Source organism: Chionomys nivalis, chromosome 4, assembly GCF_950005125.1.
Source record: "Chionomys nivalis chromosome 4, mChiNiv1.1, whole genome shotgun sequence".
Classification (NCBI taxonomy): domain Eukaryota; kingdom Metazoa; phylum Chordata; class Mammalia; order Rodentia; family Cricetidae; genus Chionomys; species Chionomys nivalis.
Genome location: NC_080089.1, coordinates 86,566,116 through 86,585,159, shown reverse-complemented (window position 1 = coordinate 86,585,159; position 19,044 = coordinate 86,566,116). Strand labels below are relative to the sequence as shown.

Sequence of the window (19,044 nt, the reverse complement as noted above, 5' to 3'; positions counted from 1 at the left end):
CTCTTTCTCTCTCTGTCTCGTGTGTGTGTGTGTGTGTGTGTGTGTGTGTGTGTGTGTGTGTGTGTGTGTGTGTGTGTGTGTTTGAAGATCCTGGAATAATTATACAGATTTAAAGGGATTTTCTGGAAAGTGGAAAGTGGTGGATTCTTAACTGGCATTCCAAGGACCAAAACCAGCCTCTGGTAAGTTTGCCAAGGCTGTGGACACTATTGTGGTGCTGAGAGAAGATGGTGCAGTCTCAGGAGGCCAGGCAGGATAAAAGTGTTTAGTGGACAATGGGCCGTGTCTTCTCTGTGATCCATAAAACAATTCTGGCTTCCAGTATAAGTTGCCAGGGCTATGCAACCTAGTGTGAAGCCAACAAAAGAGCCAACTCACTATTCTTACCTTGAAGGTATTATAGAACAGGTCACTGGTAACTTAATAGCCAACAGCTTTCCTAGCCCAAATGTCCTCAATCTTTCCACAATCCACCCCAATTCAACAGGGTCAGTTCTATTACAAAAAAAAAAAAAAAACACTTCTGGTAATAAATTGTCTTATTTTGGCATATTATTGCTGTGATGAAACACCTTGAAAAGACCAACATTGTGATGAAAGGGATTATTTGGTTTACACTACCATATCACTGTGCATCATCAAAGAAAGTCAGAACCAGAACTCACATAGGACAGGAGAATGCAGGAAAGAGCTAAAGGAGAAGTGATAGAGTGATGTTTATTACTGGCTTGCACACTGTGGATGCTCAATCTGCTTTCTTATACAATAGTGTGGGAAGTCCTTCTGTCTATGTTTTGGCACCCACGTGGCCAACTAAATCCACTTAAAAACCTGAGAAAGCAAGAAAAGAAATTCTAGACAGAAAAAACAAAGTTTAGCCACTTTTTTTTTCAGCTGGTGGCTTGCCACAGCTTCTTTAAGAGAAGTTTACCTGAGTCAGCAATAGCAGAAAAGCCATGCAGGTTTGAAATGGTGGCTTTCTGTGTCGTACTGCCAGTGCAAAATCTGACTCTTTCAGGCAGGAGGTCTGGCTACAGAGTATTTCGATGAGGTTTGTGAGCAGACAGCTGCAGCTTGCTTAATAGCATCATAGACTTGCTGTGTGCCTGAGAATGAAGCTGTGTGCATGGCTCTCAGAGGCATGAGTGGCTCTGTCATGCTGGACTGAGCAGGCAAGCAAGAAGTACTGTATATACCATAGTAATGACACAACTTAAGTTTTAAGAAGTGCTTAGCATTTTAAAAAGCTCCCTGAACAGTAAAAGAATTATAGATATGCAATAAAGACAAATTCAGATGAGTCATAATGTTGGATAAATGTACATAGGCTTGGAAGAGAGAACAAAAAAAGTATAAAGAGTCATAAAATAAAGGTAATGCTTTAAAAAGAGAAGAGTCTTTAAAGAGACAGAGTACAGATAGTCATAGATGAAAAGGAATAAAGAAAAAATAAGCCACATAAAAATGAAAAATTCACAGAGAGTCTGGATTGTGCATATTATTGCATTATCTTTAATTTTTTTACTGTGAATGAGTTAAATACAGACATTTTATTGTATTGGCTGCTAAGCTAAACCAGCATGTATATTATAAAGGTATCATGACTTCCAAAGGATATGTTGCTTTGGAAAAGAGGTTCTTCTCTTGTTCCACAGAGGTTGAGAATCTGTGGATTGCTTCCACACTGGTGTGGTTTGATAGACCACAACCCCCTGAAAGGTCACCGTGAACACCCCCAAATAATTACTTTGCACAACCGCTGACTGAGATGAACCTACCATACAGGATACACCATAAAAGACCTGATTAACAGCAGGAAACAATATGGAGAAACTACACCCATATTCCCAAATATTGTTTATAAATATTTATTTAAATTTAAAGGGGATATGCTATAGAGATTTGCATTGGAATGGACCTTGGTTTATTGATACAAATTTAAGGTCAATTTTGTTATATGTATATGTATTTCTGATCTTGATTAAGGTATTGTGTTTGTTTAGCTCATTTAAAATGTAATGCATAATTAAGAAATATAAGTTCATAGATAATCATCTATAATAGTCAAGTTTGTATTCATGTTAATTAGATTTTCTAGATATATACAGATATATTTCATATGGATAGGTATTCTTCAAATCTTTCAAAAACCTTCAGAATATGGCATTTAAAATGATTTAAGAACTTAAGACTTTTCATGACAATGAGGCACATCTGTTCCTGGCAGCACTAAGCTACTTCAAGAGGATGATGGGCATTGAAGAGACTCTTTATGGAGTTAGTTGACCATTTGGCAAGAAACTGCTCTTGCCTGGACTGCATAAACAAACTGGACATACAGGATCCAAAGAGAAATGACTGCTAAACTTGCCTAAAGGTGAAAGGATTTTTTAGATTCCTGCTACATGAAAAAGTCTGCTAAACATTTGGCAAAACACAAAGAGAATGTGTTGGACAAACTGCAATGATAGATGGAACTGTCTTTGAAATTTCCTGCTTTGTGAAAAAGTCTGCTGGATACTATGAGCCTATAGACTGAAGATGGATGCCCCAATGGTAATGAAGAACTTTGGGTGACTATCCAGGAAGTAAGATGTTTCTCTCAATTCTAGAACTTTATAAATTGCTTACAATGCACTTTCTGCTTACTTAGGTAATACTATATATCCATCTGGAGTCTTTGATGGAGTTGAAAAATAGATAGTTATAGTTTTCTTTTTTTGTTGGTTTTTTTTCTTTTTTATTTATTAAAAATTTCCACCTCCTCTCCTCCTTCCCCTCCCATCCCAAGAGAAGTCAGGGTACCCTGCCCTGTGGGAAATCCAAGGCCATCCCCCAACCATCCAGGTCTAGGAACGTGTGCATCCAAACAGACTAGGCTCCCAAAAAGCCAGTACATGCAGTAGAAACAAGTCCCAGTGCCTTTATCAATGGCTTCTCAGTCACCCTCATTGTCAGCCACATTCAGAGAATCCAGTCTGATCACATGCTCATTCAGTCCCAGTTCAGCGGGCCTTGCTGAGCTCCCATTAGATCAGTCCCACTGTCTCAGTGGGTGGACACACCCCTCACAGTCCTGACTTCCTTGCTCATGTTCTCCCTCCTTCTGCTTTTCATCTGGACCTTGGGAAGTCAGTCCAGTGCTCCAGTGTGGGTCTCTGTCTCTATCTCCATCAGTTATGATAAAAGATAAGGTAAATAAAAATATTGTAACTATAATTCTTGCTTGATAAATGGTTTATTATATGTAATTTTGTTGTTTTAAAGCTTTCCTTTTTGTTTAAACAGAAAAGGGGAAATGGTATGGAAGGTCCTTCTGCCTGTGTGTTGCTTTTATTGATTAATGAATAAAGAACTGCTTTGAGCCTATGGCAAGGAAGAACAGAACTAGGCAGGGAAAGCTAGGCTGTGTGCTGGGAGAAAGGAGGCAGAGTCAGAGAGATGCCACATAGCCCCACCGGAGACAGACACTGGAACTTTAGCTGTTAAGCCACAGCCACGTGGTGATACACATATTAATAGAAATGGGTTAAATTAATATGTAAGAGTTAACCAATAAGAATCTAGAACTAATGGGTCAAGCAGTGATTAAATTAATATATATCTGTGTGATTATTTTGGGTCTAAGCTAGCCAGGCAGCCTGGAACCAAGAAGCAGCCTCCCACTACAACAGAACCCAGAACCTCCAACCCAGGGGAAGCCCTGCCAACAATAGTCTGCTCCCTTCCTCATCAATAACTAGGCTTGCCCACAGTTAGTTGTTATGGGGGCATATTCTCAATGGGGTGCCCCTCTCTCATACAACTGTAGCTTGTTTCAAGTTGGGATAAAAATAAAGAGTACATCTGTGCTCCTACTTAGCACCAATAGGATGGTAAAATGTTATACAGTATGTATACATGATTGCATGTATGTAAACACACATATAGAGCTAAATAGATTTTATCATGTTAGAATTCAACTGAGGGTCTTGCGCATACTTTAAAGGGGCTCTAACACTGATCTCAAGTCGTAGACCCTAATGAATAATTCTGACAAGTTTGCACAAACAAACAGATACACAAGACAAGACCACTATGGAAGGAAATGTTCTTTGAGAAATATGGAGTCAACAGATGAAAATGCAATGTATTCAACTCTCTTTTTCACTTAATAGTATTTTATTATTTAATACAATAAAACTTATATCATTACAATAGGAAATACTTAAAAACAATGAAAACTCTATTAAAACTTCCTATGGTATTATTTGACCATAGGAGAAGTAAGGCCAAACACGGTACTTAAAAGTCTTATGAGGATATCTGTATATGAGGGAACTCTTGGCAACATTCAGGAAACTTAAATATCCAGCCTCACAATCAAGGAACACACCAACCCTGTCCAGTGGCTTCTCTATATAGTGATGGATTACTGGGTTTGTGGTGAGGAGACTGTAATGACTACCCTCCTTCATACAGAAAAGAAGAAATGCACCCTTAGTTTCAACTTCTTTGTTTCTATTCATTAACCAGGAATTGGTACAGACTCCTACAGCCCAGTCACTAGAGTCCTTCAAATCCAGTTCCCAGTAATATTTCCCTGAGATGAAGTTCTGTGAGCCCCAGGAGGCCAAATAGGATCCAACAGGATCCACAGATGTATACTGATGGTGATATTTGAAGCTGGCTCTTCTCATGACATTAAACAGGTTCTTCTTACAATGCAATCCAAATAGATTTTCAAAGGAAATGTGCACTGTGGAAAGAATAAACATTTTAGTTAAAATGACCATTTGTATTTGAGGTGACAAAAATCCTGAGAAATTTTTTGGTTTTCAAAAACTGGCTTAGATTAAAGGTTAAATTCATCAAAGCCAAGAATTAGTGCAAGGAACAGAGTGGTAGCATGATGAAAAGTTTTATGAAACATTTTGTAGGTGCTGTAGATGAGGGAGCCTCAGCCTACCTCTGACAGGTGACTTAATTACACCTGGCAAAGGGAAGATGTGTGTACTGCAGTCAGGGCCACAGCAAAGGCTGTTCTCCTTGGTCTACATAAAAAGTTACTATTAAGATATGACCAGTAATTGCTTTCATATCGGTGTTTGTTCTTTCCATGGAATTTTTATACTTATACTAAAGGAAGAGCTAAATTTACTTTAGAAGTAGCTCCCTACTAGCAATTGTCCTCCTTTAACCTCTAGTTCCTCTGATACTCTTTCCCTGTGAGGTTGAAATTGACTTTTAGATATACAAGGGGAATTGAGACACTGCCTCATGACCCATCAATTAGTTTTGTATTCATTGCTCATGATACATGGCTTTATCTGTTTAGTTATTTTATGATTTTTCTTTTTCAGTTCATTTTAAGATAGGGTATTACTATTTAGACTTGACTGACATGGAACTCACTATGTTGACAAGACTACCTTCAAACTCTCTCTATGATATTGATGGGATCACTACCGTGCACCACTATATCTTGTGTATTTTTAATCAATGAGCTATAATGTAATGTAAGAAATCAATTGCTAAAATGTGTAAAGGAACATAATCAAATATCTCCACCAGTGGGTACTCTTAATTTGAATTAGACTGTACTCAGTTAATTAACCACTCTGTATGCCTCAATGAAAAACTGATACTCTCTGTTCTGTCAGTATTACACACAAACTGATATACTGGTATTCATTTTTGTTCCTTTGTTTGTGAGATAACCATGAAATTAAGACGATTACAATATGACTAACCAAGACACACTTCTCAGGCGTTAAAATATATGTGTTTGCAAAGGCTGTCTCACGGTGTAAGAGTACCTCTGCTATTTTCATCATTGCTCACACTCACCTTTGTAGTGGTTGAAACTTTCAGTCAGTCCAGTGATGGGGAGGGCAGAGAGTTCTGGTTTCATAGCTTGGGGTATACTCAGATCCACTGCCTCACTCCTGCAAGGAGAGGAAAATAATGATTTGTATGGTGCTAAAGATATCATCACAGTTATTCAGAAAAACCTCACTCCAACTTCAGCCAAACACTCTTGAGTCAATTCCCTTGAAACACAAGCCTGACAACTTGAATTCAATTTCTGGAACCCATGGTGGAAGGAAAAACTTTCTCCTGTAATTTGTCCTATGATCTCCACACATGTGTAGTGCTACTTGTGCATGAACATGAACACACATACCCTCCACATGAATATGACAAATCATGTTTTAAAAATCCATAACAGATCCTATACAAAAAATAAAATATTCTCTCTATAAAGTATATATGCACTTTTCTAAGGCAGTTTAATCAATTTTACAGCAATTTCAGGGTACCCCAACTTGTACCAATGGCTAAACTCACCTTCTCAATATATTATCCAAATCCTGCAAAGAAAGCAAGAAAAAATTAGAATCCTGGAGAAGTGAAATACAAAGTTTGTTTATAAAGTTCATATAAAAGACGGGCTGCATCACACTATCTAACCTGAAAATTTATATTTAATTAGCAGGTTAATGCTAACAAACAGATTAGCACAATTCTAATTCTTGATGAAATCAGGCTGTGAGAGTAAATTATGAGAAGCACGTAGATATTGATTATACATTGACGTTGAAACCCCAGCTATCTGCAAAAGGTTTTTCACTGAGCTGAAACACAAAGCACAGAAGGATACTTTAACTAAGGGCATTTCAAATGTATGGCCTCTCCCATGCATGCTACCTCATGCCTCTAAGTATGGAATTGCCAGGTTAGAGACTCTAAGATTATTGTGAGCTGTAGGTGATCGTGATCCACAGACTAGAACCCTATCTCAAAATCCCATCCTCCTAAAGATATCTCAAAATTACAACATTCAAAAAGAAGAAATTAAGTAATAGCATTCTTTGAAATGTGCACAATATCCAAGTAGAGGCTACAGAGTGTAAGAAATGGCAACACTGAATTTCAGCTTTCAGAGAGGCAAGTTACAAAATCAAAAATTAGGTCATATTTCTTGGAGAATCTACTAACACAATTTTTATTTTAAAAAAATCTTGTTCTGGCAAGATTATTACAGAATTTAGTTTCTCCAGATTATCACTGAAAAAGAACCTCCTAAAATAAATGCAGGAAATGTTAAAAAATAATCTTAGTATAACAATCGCCAGTGTGAGCCTAAGACAATGAAACCTTTGTCTGCACTCCTCCCTGCTCACCTGGAGTAGTATCACATATGGCTCCTGGGACATCGCCATGAGTTCCTGAAACATTTCTCTTAGTTGTTTTCTCTTTTGGATCATCATGGCTTCACTTTCTCCGAGTTTCTCAAAAACACAATCGCCTTCATTTTTCATGCGCACAATATGTTGATCTTCCTGTTCATGTGGGACTGCACGCCATTTCCTATACTCTGTCCTGATCATGTCTTCCCTCATAACCAGGAAGTTCTGAAGAAAACAAGACATTGTCAGGGATTTTTGGAACGTATTTAATCCTACTCTATTGCATCCTTCTAGGCTTAAATTTGACAAAGGACTCCTATCACTGTGCTACATACACTCTGAAGGATTTGTCAGAAATGGAAATTCCTTGGTTTCATTTATTTCTTTCAAATTTCCTTCTTAAAGAAAATGTCTGCTGGATACTATGGGTCTATAGGCTGAGATGGATGCCCCAATATTACAGAAGAATTTTGGGTGACTGTCCAGTTGGCGAGTCAATTGTCTCTGTCAATTCTAAAGATGTGGAAGTTATTTAAAATTCACTTCCTGTTAAATTAAGTAATATTATAGCCTTCTGAGATCTTTAATGGACTTGAAGAATAAATAGTTATGATTATTGTTTTCCTTAGTTATGATAAATGTATGATATTGTAACTGTAATTCATGATTTAAACCTATTTGGTTACATGTAATTTTACTAAGTTAAATCCTTCCTTTTTATTTAGACAGAAAAGGGGAGGTAATGTGGGATTCCCTTCTGTATGTTGTGAATATATTTTGTTGCCATTAGTTAAGAAAGAAGCTTCTTAAAGCCTCTGGCAGGGCAGATTAAAGCAAGGTAGAAATTAAAAGCAGAAATAGAAGTGAAAGTAGCCAGTGTCAAGGAGACACCATGTAGCCACCAAAGGAGAAAGACACCAGCCACCAGCCAGAACCTTACCAGTAGGAAATGAGCCTCATGGTAATACATAAAATAATAGGAATTGGTTAATTTAAGATGTAAGAGTTAATAAGAAGCCTGAGCTAACCAGTTGAGCAGTGTTTTAATTAATAGTTTTTGCATGATTATTTTGGGTCTGGGTAGCCAGGAATGAATAAGTAGGCTCCATCAATACAAAGGCATTTCCACCAATATAAAAAAAATCATACAAATAATTATTTCACTAGTAGAATTAAAAAGAGGTAGATGTGTGAAATTTAGTAATAAATGTGGTAAAGTTATATATATATATATAGTCTAAAATAAACAAAATTGATACAATTAACACAAAAAAAGAAAAGAAATGAATAAATGGAGGGAGAAAGAAGGGAGGAAGGAAAAGTAATAAAGCAGTTCAAAAAAAAAACAGGGCTGCCTGAAGGAATGGTATTGATTAATAATTCATATGTTCATGCAAATATGACACTCTGTATACATTCATTAGAATTCATGGGGCAATCCTAGAGTCTAATGCAGTGTGTTGTACTTTCAGCAATACACTCATTAGTCTCAGACTCTTTTGCCATACAGCCAGGCCATCTTTCCGCACGCAGAGCTATATTTCACACTCAGAATTCAAGGCCATCATCACATGTTTTCCAAGTATCATATCCCATGCCTTATACTTAAACCTTGAATGATGATTTGGGAAAATAAGTATCTCAACCAGATTTTCAGCATAAATCTCATACTCACTTTAAACCAAAGTTTCATTCTGCACTCTGCCTCTAGATTCTCTTTAATTTCTTGGATCTTCTCCTGTAAAGATGTCATTTGCTTTAGAAGTCTCTCCTGTAAGAAACAATGAATATCAACTTTTGATAAACAGTATTAATGATCAGACTCTTGGACATTAAATAAAATAACTTTATCAAGAAAAAAAGAATCACTATATTCTTTTTTTATTTTAGATAACTTTGAATTTTAATTTTAAAACACATAAATAGAATATGGCATATCTATTTTTTCAGGTAAATTGATAATTATGAGTGATAGCTGGGTAATTTATATAATTCCCACAGTATTCTCTTTAGCTGACTCCACTGTATTTTCTAATTTAGTTTCCAGTCATATACACTTTTAAAAGATATGAATACAGTATTTCACTTTCCAATGACCTAGAAAGAATGTAAAATAAAATACAAGTGATCTTTACACCCACGGGTCTCTCAAGCAGTGGTCACATTATAGTCACTCTTTCTTCACTAGCTGCTAATAAAGTGCCACCATTCAGAAAAGAGTGGATTCCTCATAATCAGGACCAGCATCTTCCTGTAATCTGCTAATCCTCACTCTCCAGGTTTTATGTTCTCTCAGAAGCATCACTTACCATTTCACCCTCAGCAGCTGCTTCAACGGGAGAGTGTCTGTGACTTCTGTGCATCTGGGAGTCAGAGCAGAGCTGACAGAGGTAGATCCTGTTCTCCATACAGAAGATCCCCTTGATCTCCTTGTGGATCACACACTTATTCTCCTCCAAAATCAGGTATTTCATGAGGCTGGCTTGTCTGGCAATGGACACCAGCTTCTTCAAAACAATGTTGGTTCTGAAGTCCTTCTGCTTGGTTCGTTCCCTACACGTAGGACAATGGCCTGGAAAGAGACTGTCTTCCCAGAAAAGGTGGAGGCAGGCTCGACAGAAGCTGTGGCCACAGTTTATGGTGACTGGGTCTGTAAGGTAGCTCATGCAGATAGAGCAGTTGAGCTCTTCAGCGAAGGCTTGTGAGAGGACTGACTCCATTTTGCTGAAGGAAGAAAATTAGAATTACCATTATTAGACCAAGAGAAGGAAACAACTTCACAAAATTTGATTCAAGTTGTAATTCTGTTATGTCTAAAACAAAGCATTATTCATTTTTTGGTGTCCAAAAATTAATATAAGCTTAGAACTAAGTTTTTAATTTTTTCTTATTCACTCTTCTTCACATGAAGAGATTGATATGATGAATTTCTGTGCCCTACAATCTGCATCTTTTTCAGAGACTCCATTCAAATTAAGAACTTTGTTCAAGGTCTGAGACAGGCTCTCTCAGTGCTTATGAATAAATTTACACTGGAGTGATCAAGGTACTTCAAGTACACAAGTTAGTCTTTTACTACATATCTATTTGGTTTAACACTTCCCTCTTTGATTGTCTATTCAAGAGAACAATCTCCAAAAAACAGAATCCCTAGTAAATGTTTTGCTCTCTGGTTGTAGCATCTTACTCATTAACTTCCCATTGTCCCTTCCCTTAACACATGAAGGCAACCTTAGCTACTTGTCTTCTTTATGTTGCAAATGCCTAAAAAGAATAAGAATTTTTGTTGACTCATAATTCAAGAAATGGTGGCATAAGCTTGTGTTAGCTGGTCTCATGGTCTCCAAAATAAGGAAGCAAAAACAAGGAATTCTTGTTGATTAGCTCCTCCTCCCTTTTTTCCTTCGGTTTGAGACCTCAGACCTTGGAATGGCGAAATGAACTCATAAGTACTTCATGTGGATTCCCAACTATACTGAATCTACCTCATATGAACCTTCAGACGTTCAAACAGGTTTCCCTGTCTATACAAAAGCCCATCGAGATGAATACTATAGGAGTTTCTGTGGAAACTTATTTGCTTACAAAGATACGTTCTTGGTTTGAGTATGGAATGAATCCTAGAGACATAAATGAGACTCTCAAGACTATTTGAGACTTGGCTATCTAATAAAGGGGGGCATATTCCCTTTCTCTTTAAATATCTAAACAAATAGAGAATCTTGTTTTGATTGAGGACAATATCCTCCAAATAATTTAAGCTTCCAGGATCTGAACCAAATGGATTCAATGACTCTAGCTGATAGTACAGTGTATGCTGAAAACCAGTACTAATATTCACAGTCAAGATTAGTTTAGAAAAGAGACTGTGATTACAATGTTGGCTTTCTTAACTTATCTGATGGTCCTCTTTTGGTAATTTTTGCTGTAGATTTATCTCTTCAAAATACTTTATAAGGACACAGAAAAAAATTAATATTCAAATTAGAATTTATAAAATTGTGACAGATTTTAACCAGAACACTAGTTTCATGAATAGAACGGTCTGGTTAATTTTCAGATTTTTTTTGGTTTGAGACAGACTATCTCTGTGTAGATTGGAAGCCCATCCTGGCATTCACTCTGTGGAAAATTTGGGCTTGGACTCACAGAGATCTGCCTGTCTGTCTCCCAAGTGCTGGGATTAAATACACGTACCACCACCACTGGGCTAGATTTCAGTAATTTAAACGCATATGTACATCAAATCTTATAAATCAATCAATAATAGAAATAGCCACTTCTTCCAAGATCATAAGGTGTGATCAAGGATTGTTTCACACTGAAATTTTCCTATAGTTTACAACAGAGAAATATCAAAATAAATTACTTGACTACATCTTGAGTCTTTGCTTTTTACATAATATTTACAGAAAATATCTGTAAATGCTAGTAATTGGCAATGCATTCAAAGCATTTAATTTTATATATTAGATAGGTATATTTAATTTACAGGTATCAGCACCTCTTACATTTATGAATTACACACATATTTGCTCTAGAAATACTTTTAGAATTTAGACAACAATCTAAATTGAAAGGAAGCATGTAAGTACCTTGAGCATTTTACATCAGAGCAACAGAAGAGTGTGTATGGATGAATCTAAAATCATCAATCACTCTAGGTCATGTTATATTTATAAAGAAAGATGACCACATGGAACATAATCTTTTTTGGTAAGTTGCAAATGGTAATTTCTAAGCAGAAACCTCACTTGGGTAAAGAATTATGAATAGGAAATAACTACGATTTTCCTCCTGTAAACAGTGCACTCACCATGGAATTTTCTCAGGTCTCAGCACTGTTTAGTGGGGACACCACAACATTACCTCAGCTCTGATGTTCAGTCCCCAATGGGTGCATGTGATTGATCCAACAGTCAAGGAACCAGAATGTATAGAAACACACTCTGTCTGCTCTGGTAAAGAATAGACCTGGCTGGGCCCTGGAGTGGTCTTATATAGTCTCTAAAGACTACACCCAGTTCCTACCATGGTTGCTTTCACTAATACACCAAATATGTGACCATTTGTCAGTACCAGTATTCTGACTGATTGAAAGACTGAATTAACTGTGGCCAGTCCACACAAACAAATCTCCACAACAAGCTTCCCTGAGTGACTGCTTAGCTGAGTGTGGCAGCTCACACCTTTAATCCTAGAGACCTAGGGACTGAGCTGCTGAAGTAGGGGGAGTTTTAGTTCAAGACCTGCCTAGGATATGAACTGAGAACTTGCCAAAAAAGTTAGTGACTTTCCTACAATGTTTGAAAATTCTAAATAATTTGTGATGCACTTATATTCTGCTCTTGATAATGTAACGAATGATCATGCTAACAATCTGTGATTTTACTAAATATCAGCATTAAAAATTCTTAATAGAAAAGTAAAAAATTAATTTTAAAGCGACTCAGAGATGGCCCAGAGGTTAAAAGCTCTGTGTGCCCTACCAGAGGTCCTGAGTTCAATTACCTAATGGTAACTACAACCATCTATATTTAGATCTGATGTCTTCTGGAGTGCAAGCATGCCATGGGACAATGGTTTTACCTTGTAAAACTTTGTTTCTTGTACTTTTTTAATAAAATGCTGATTGCCCAGTAGTCAGGCAGGAAGTATAGGCAGGAAAAGCAGGCAGCAGGTGATAGAGGCAGGGCAATGAGAACAGGAGAATTCTGGGAAGAGGAAAGATGCAGTCTGCAGTCTTCACCCAGACACAGTGAATGCAAGATGAGAATAACCTTAGTGTAGACCTCTGTGTTTCCTTTAGGGGTGAATGGATGCAGGACTGGGCAGGACAAAAAACTCAGGCAACAAGTGGTGCCCAACGTGAGGCAATTGCATTCACAGAAAACCTGAGAGTGCTTGGGAACTAATGCTACACACAAAATAATGGTGTTAAGCATGGCTTCTTGGTAGCAGCAATTTCTTGGGTTTGCTCTTTGCTAGAGGCAAGAGAATCTCATTTAAGAAAGGCTTCCTGACACAGCTTTAGCTGTGAAACTTTGTGGTTCTTGTAAGAGGCCCTGACACGAAACACTTAAACGGTGTTTATGAGTTGCCAACAGCATGCTTCTTGGTGGTGTCAGGGACCTTGTAACTCCACGGAGTTGTGGCAATAAACATGGCTCCAGACAGTACCTCCGCCATGAAGCTAGGCTCTCAGAAACCTAAGGAATGGGATGGATCCAAACGTCAAAGCTACAGCTTTACTCTTAGCCATATCATTTAGAAAATTAAAGATTCATGTGGTCAGAAAAAGAGATATACAGTAAAAATAGATTCAAAGACAAAGAAAACCTCTAAACAGTTAACAGTGTGTTTAAAAATATGTGTAGGCTAGGGAGAGAAAAGATACAGGATAAAAACCTTAAATTAAAAAAGAAAGAGGGCGGTAAGGTGTGGTGGCACACATCTTTAATCCCAGCATTTGGGAGGCAGAGGCAGGCAGGCCTCTGTGAGTTCAAGGTGTGGTGGCATAACACCATTAATCCTAACACTTTGGAGGCAGAGGCAGGCTGATCTTTGTGAGTTCAAAGAGTGGTGGCATACACTTTTAATCCCAGCTCTTGAGAGGCAGATGGAGGCAGATCTCTGTGAGTCAAGGACAGCCTGATCTACAGAGCGAGTTCCAGGACAGCCAAAGATACACAGAGAAACCCTGTCTCAAAAAGCCAAAAATTAAAAATAAATGAAATAGAATTTAAACTAAAACCACATAAAGATAGAAAACACACAGACAATCTGGACACTATATGTTACTATGTTCTCTTTGAATTGTTTTAGTGCCGAAGAAGGAGCAACAGTTGCTAAAAAAACATTTGATTATAAATGTTGTTGGATTCATCCAACATACATTTTTGAAAATGCTTTGACTTCAAAATTTATGTCAAAACATATGTTGGAGAAGAGATTTTGTTTTTGTTTCCACAGGAAATGAGAGGACGTGGATTCATTCTAGGCTAAGAAAACTCGGGTTTCAACAAGGAAGACCCCATGAGAAATCTCCATAGGAGCAGATGGCCCAGATGATCCAACATTTCAGAGGACCTCTGTTGGAGTTTCCTCCGAGTTCTATGTCCAGAACAGTTCCAAGACTGCTAGCTGGGATAATCAAGCCTCAGAGAATTTGTCAGTCAGGACTTGACCGTAATTCCAAATTATCTTTAGGTCCTGTAAGATTTCAACACCCCAATCAGCAGGACGTATCCTGGAAAACTAAGCCTGAATTCCTAAAAACATAGTTTATGGATGTTTTTCTTTGTTTAGAGTGTTATTACAAGTTGTATGGATAGTGGTCAGGAAGAAAGCTAAACAAGCGAGATTCGATTCAGAGACTCACACATCTATGAAGGGCATGAATAAATGCTCTAAAAATATTCTTTAAATTTAGACAACAGTCAAAATTGAAAAGTGGAAGGTAAGTTCCTTGAGCATTATACTTTAGGACAGTAAAAAGTGTGTAGAGATAAAACTAAAATTATCTATCGCTGTAACTCACATTATATTGACAAAAAAGATGACCAGATGGGAACAGAATAGTTTTGGTAGTGACAGTCATTTCTAAGCAGAAAACTCAGTTTGTTAATATATTAAGAATAGGAACTACGAAGGAATTTCCTCTGTAAACTGTGTACTCACCCAAGGAATTGTCTCTGGCCTCAGCAGTGCTGAATGAGAACACCACAATATTTCCTCAGCTCTAGGGTCCAATCCTCAATGTATGCAGAAGATAGATCCACCAGTTGAAGACTCAGAATGTATGGAAACACTCTCTATTTGCTCTGGTGAAGAATGCACCAGGCTAAGCTCTGGTGTGTCCTTATATACTCTCTAAAGACCACGCCTACTTCCTCCCATGGTTGCTTTCATTAACACATCCCGTTTGTGGCCATTTGTCAGTACCAGTATTCTGACTGGATGGAAGATTGAATTAACTCTAAAGCCAACCTCCACAAGCAAATCTCCACAACAAGCTTCCCTGAGGGACTGCTTAGCTGGGTGTGGCAGCTCACACCTTTAATCCTAGAGAAGGCTACATCCTTCTGTTTGGATTATCTCCAGAACTGTCACTTTTTCTACTCCATTCATCTATTGGTGCTGATCTTGCCTTTAAGGGCCTAATCTACATTTTGCTTCATGAATTATCATTTTCAAAAGAAAACTATTAAATTAATATTTGTCTAACTTCTGACTCTGATATCATTCTATTTACAGATGAAGTCATCTTTGTAAAAAAAATAGACAGTGAAGACTTTTTTGACCATGTATAATTTTAGTAAATGATTCAGTCCTCTTTCCTGATCCTTCAGCCCTGTCCCAAGCACTCAAAACTGCGATAAAACACAATGTCAAGACCATAAAACCAAAATGGTCTTTAAAAATTAGCATATATGACTTCACTAAGATGTTGATCTTGGAAAATTTCTATACCTCTAGCCCTACCTGATTTTTCTATGATCCTAGATTCCTCTTTCCACCATGTCTTCCATTGTAACTGAGGTTCACCTTCCAATATTGCTATAGCTAAATCTTTCCTGTATTGTCTGATAATTCTGTTCACAGTTGCCCATGAATTTCACATCAGATTCATACAGAGTAAATGTATACCATATGAAACGACTGCTTCTTTAAATCTCTACAAATAAAACTTTTACATGATTCAGTCAAAAAAATTGTTAATAGAAATCTAAAAAATTAAATTTTCTGTTTTCTTGGGACAGTGTTCCCTGTGTAGCTATGCTGCCTATCTGGAACTAGCTCTTGTAGAACAGGCTGGCCTTGAATGCAAAGAGACACCTGCGTCTGCCTCCCAGGTGGCTCATAGGTTAAAAACACTGACAGCTGATCCAGAGAATCTGAGTTCAAGTCCCAGTTACAACATGGTAACTAAAACCATCTGTAATGAGATCTGGTGTCTTCTGGAGTCAGGCAGAAAACTGTATGCATAATAAATAAATAAATATTCAAATAATCTTAATATCTCTTTGAGAATTTTGTACACTTTATTTTGATCATATTCAACTCAACTGCAAATCCTTCCAAATCCATTCCCTTTACTTAAATACTCAACTTTCTCTTTTAAAAACAAGGGAATGAGTCACAGTCCAGCTGGCCTTGGTGAGCTCCCAATAGATCGGCCCCACTGTCTCAGTGGGTGGGTGCACCCCTCGTGGTCCTGACTTCGTTGTACATGTTCTCCCTCCTTCTGCTCCTCATTAGGACCTTGGGAGCTCAGTCCGGTGCTCCAGTGTGGGTCTCTGTCTCTATCTCCATCCATCGCTAGATGAAGGTTCTATGGTGATATGCAAGATATTCATCAGTATGGCTATAGAATAGGTTCATTTCAGGTTCCCTATCCTCAGGTGCCCAAGGAACTAACTGGGGACATTGCCCTGGACTGTGACTGAAAAAGCATGGGATAAAACCGGACTCTCTGAACATGGCGGACAATGAGAGCTGACGAGAGGCCAAGGACAATGGCATGGGGTTTTGATCCTACTTCAGGTTCTGGCTTTGTGAGAGCCTAGACAGTTTGGATGTTCACCTTCCTAGACCTGAATGGAGGGGGGAGGACCTTGGACTTTCCACAGGGCAGGGAACCCTGACTGCTCCTGGGACTGGAGAGGGAGGAGAAGAGGAGTGGGGGGAGGGGGAGAGGGGCGGGAGGAGGGGGAGGGAAATGGGAGGCGGGGAGGAGGCAGAAAATTTTTTTTCAATAAAAAGATAAAATAAAATAAAAATAAAAATAAAACAAGGGAATGAATATGGAAATTTCCAATACTGAACTTTCAAACTGTAAAAGCACATCACAGTACTTCCATCCTGAGACCACATAACAAATCCCAAATATTTTTCTCCCATGTATATAACCTGTAGATATGATTGAGTTATCATGTTTCCTGCGTCTTCTAATTTTATTCCAACATGTGGGTTAAAGCCAGACTTTGTATGGTTGGATTCAATGCTGTCTCTGAGAGCTTGTTACAACCAATTAGGTGGGAATAATTATCTCAGGTTTTCCAGTAGGTATACAATCAATTGCATACAGATAAAATAGACAGACTCTCTTGAATGCAAAACTGTGGCTATGACCATTTCAATATTTTTAGCTTTTTCATTATAAGTTTTCCTACCTTTTAAAAAATACAAATCGAGAGATGATATGGATGATAAATAAATGAAATGATAGTGGTGAGGCTGAATCTTTCTTTCCTCGACAGATAACACAATGTATGCATTCCTGTTGAGCCCTAGATCTAGACCAACTAATATTTGATAATATTGTTAAGACAGGATGTGGGATTCCCCTCTGTATGCTGTGAATATCACTGGTTAATAAAGGACTGACTTGGGCCTGCGCAGGGTGGAATAGAGGTAGGTGGGGAAGCTAAACTGATGCTGAGAGAAGAGGGCCTGAGTTAGTGAGAAGCTATGGAGTCAAAACCGGAGGCAGAGGCAGAAGGTGAAGCAGGTTGTACTCTACTCACATAGGAAAGCTCTACAAGTTTGACAAACCAGCTACCTCATTTAGGGTTTTATGGGTAAGTTACATGTCATTTTGATATTTTTCCCATCACCATTTTACACATCCCTTGTAATTTGTCTTAACGTACTTATGGCTTTTGTGCTCTCTAAATACTATACCCATCTCAAAAACTGACATATCACATTAATAATGCTAAAATGCTTTTGGCTCAGCCCTCCTTATTATTTATATCTCTCATTCCTTTGATCTCAGGATTGCTCATACATTAATTTATCTTTGATTTGGTTTTCTACAACAGAAAACAAAACATGAGATTACAAATCTAGTTTAAAAAAGCCTAGTAATGCTCATTTAATAGTTCTTAGAAAAGAAGCATTGGCTGTCACTCACAGAATCCCACAACTGTACAAATGCAGAAATCAACAGATCATGGGGATCCCATCCATATCTATATATAGATCTATATCCTAGCTCCTGCATCAGTGGTTCCAGAAACATTGTGGAAGAAGGGGGTCAGAAAGACAGTATGAGGCAGAACACTAGGAAGTCTACTGTGAAACTCTCTCCTAGGAATGGCTTTATAAGCCAGAACAGAATAATGAATATGTAGATGTGGAAGCAGAAAACTTTTTTTAAGAGAGTCACCCCTAGACCAAGAATTATTCTCTATCAGGGATGTGCTCACTCACTGTTCACAAAATACAACGTAGGCAGCCCTTGTGAAATTATCTAAAACCCAAGAAGTGACTTTTCCTTTGAGGAATTTTTCTGGGTTGAATCATTTGAAGTAAACAGACCCACTTAATCCAGATCTTTTGAGGTGTGAGAATCCATCTAAATCTTGACCACACTTTCTTGTGGCAGCTTTGCAAGGGATGTTTTCCTTTTCCTTTTTGTTTTTTCAAGACAAGCTTTCTCCGTGTATCTTTGACTGTACAGAAACTGTTTGTTGACCAGGCCGGCCTCGACCTCACAGTGATCTATTTGTCTCAGCCTCCTGAATGTTGTGATTAAAGGTGTGTGTCACCACGCCAGGTCTATGGATTTTTCTTGGTTGAATCATTTGTAATGGACAGATCCAACTAAAACCCAGTCTTTTGAATTGTGAGAATGTACCTCCAATCTTGGTCACACCTTCTGGTGTCAATCTAGAAAAAGAATGTGTAAAAAGAATAGAGGGAGAAAATGATGTAATTTTACTTCAACTAACAACATATTAGAAATAAAGGATGGGGGCTGGAGAGAGGGCTCAGAGGTTAAGAGCATTGCCTGCTCTTCCAAAGGTCCTGAGTTCAATTCCCAGCAACCACATGGTGGCTGACAACCATCTATAATGGGGTCTAG

The 19,044-nt window shown here is 37.9% G+C and overlaps 1 protein-coding gene across 1 annotated transcript in view; it reads right to left on the bottom strand.

Moving 5' to 3' along the window:
• Nucleotides 1-4,238: 4,238 nt before the first annotated feature.
• Nucleotides 4,239-19,044, bottom strand: part of LOC130873550 (tripartite motif-containing protein 43B-like) — a 36,381-nt gene continuing 21,575 nt past the window's right edge. Inside the window, exons 5-10 of the mRNA XM_057768390.1 lie at nucleotides 9,482-9,896; nucleotides 8,848-8,943; nucleotides 7,167-7,397; nucleotides 6,331-6,353; nucleotides 5,830-5,927; nucleotides 4,239-4,738 (exon numbers count right to left, since the gene is read on the bottom strand). Coding sequence (XP_057624373.1) covers nucleotides 4,239-4,738; nucleotides 5,830-5,927; nucleotides 6,331-6,353; nucleotides 7,167-7,397; nucleotides 8,848-8,943; nucleotides 9,482-9,896 — 1,363 coding nt within the window. The remainder of the gene's footprint in view (nucleotides 4,739-5,829; nucleotides 5,928-6,330; nucleotides 6,354-7,166; nucleotides 7,398-8,847; nucleotides 8,944-9,481; nucleotides 9,897-19,044) is intronic.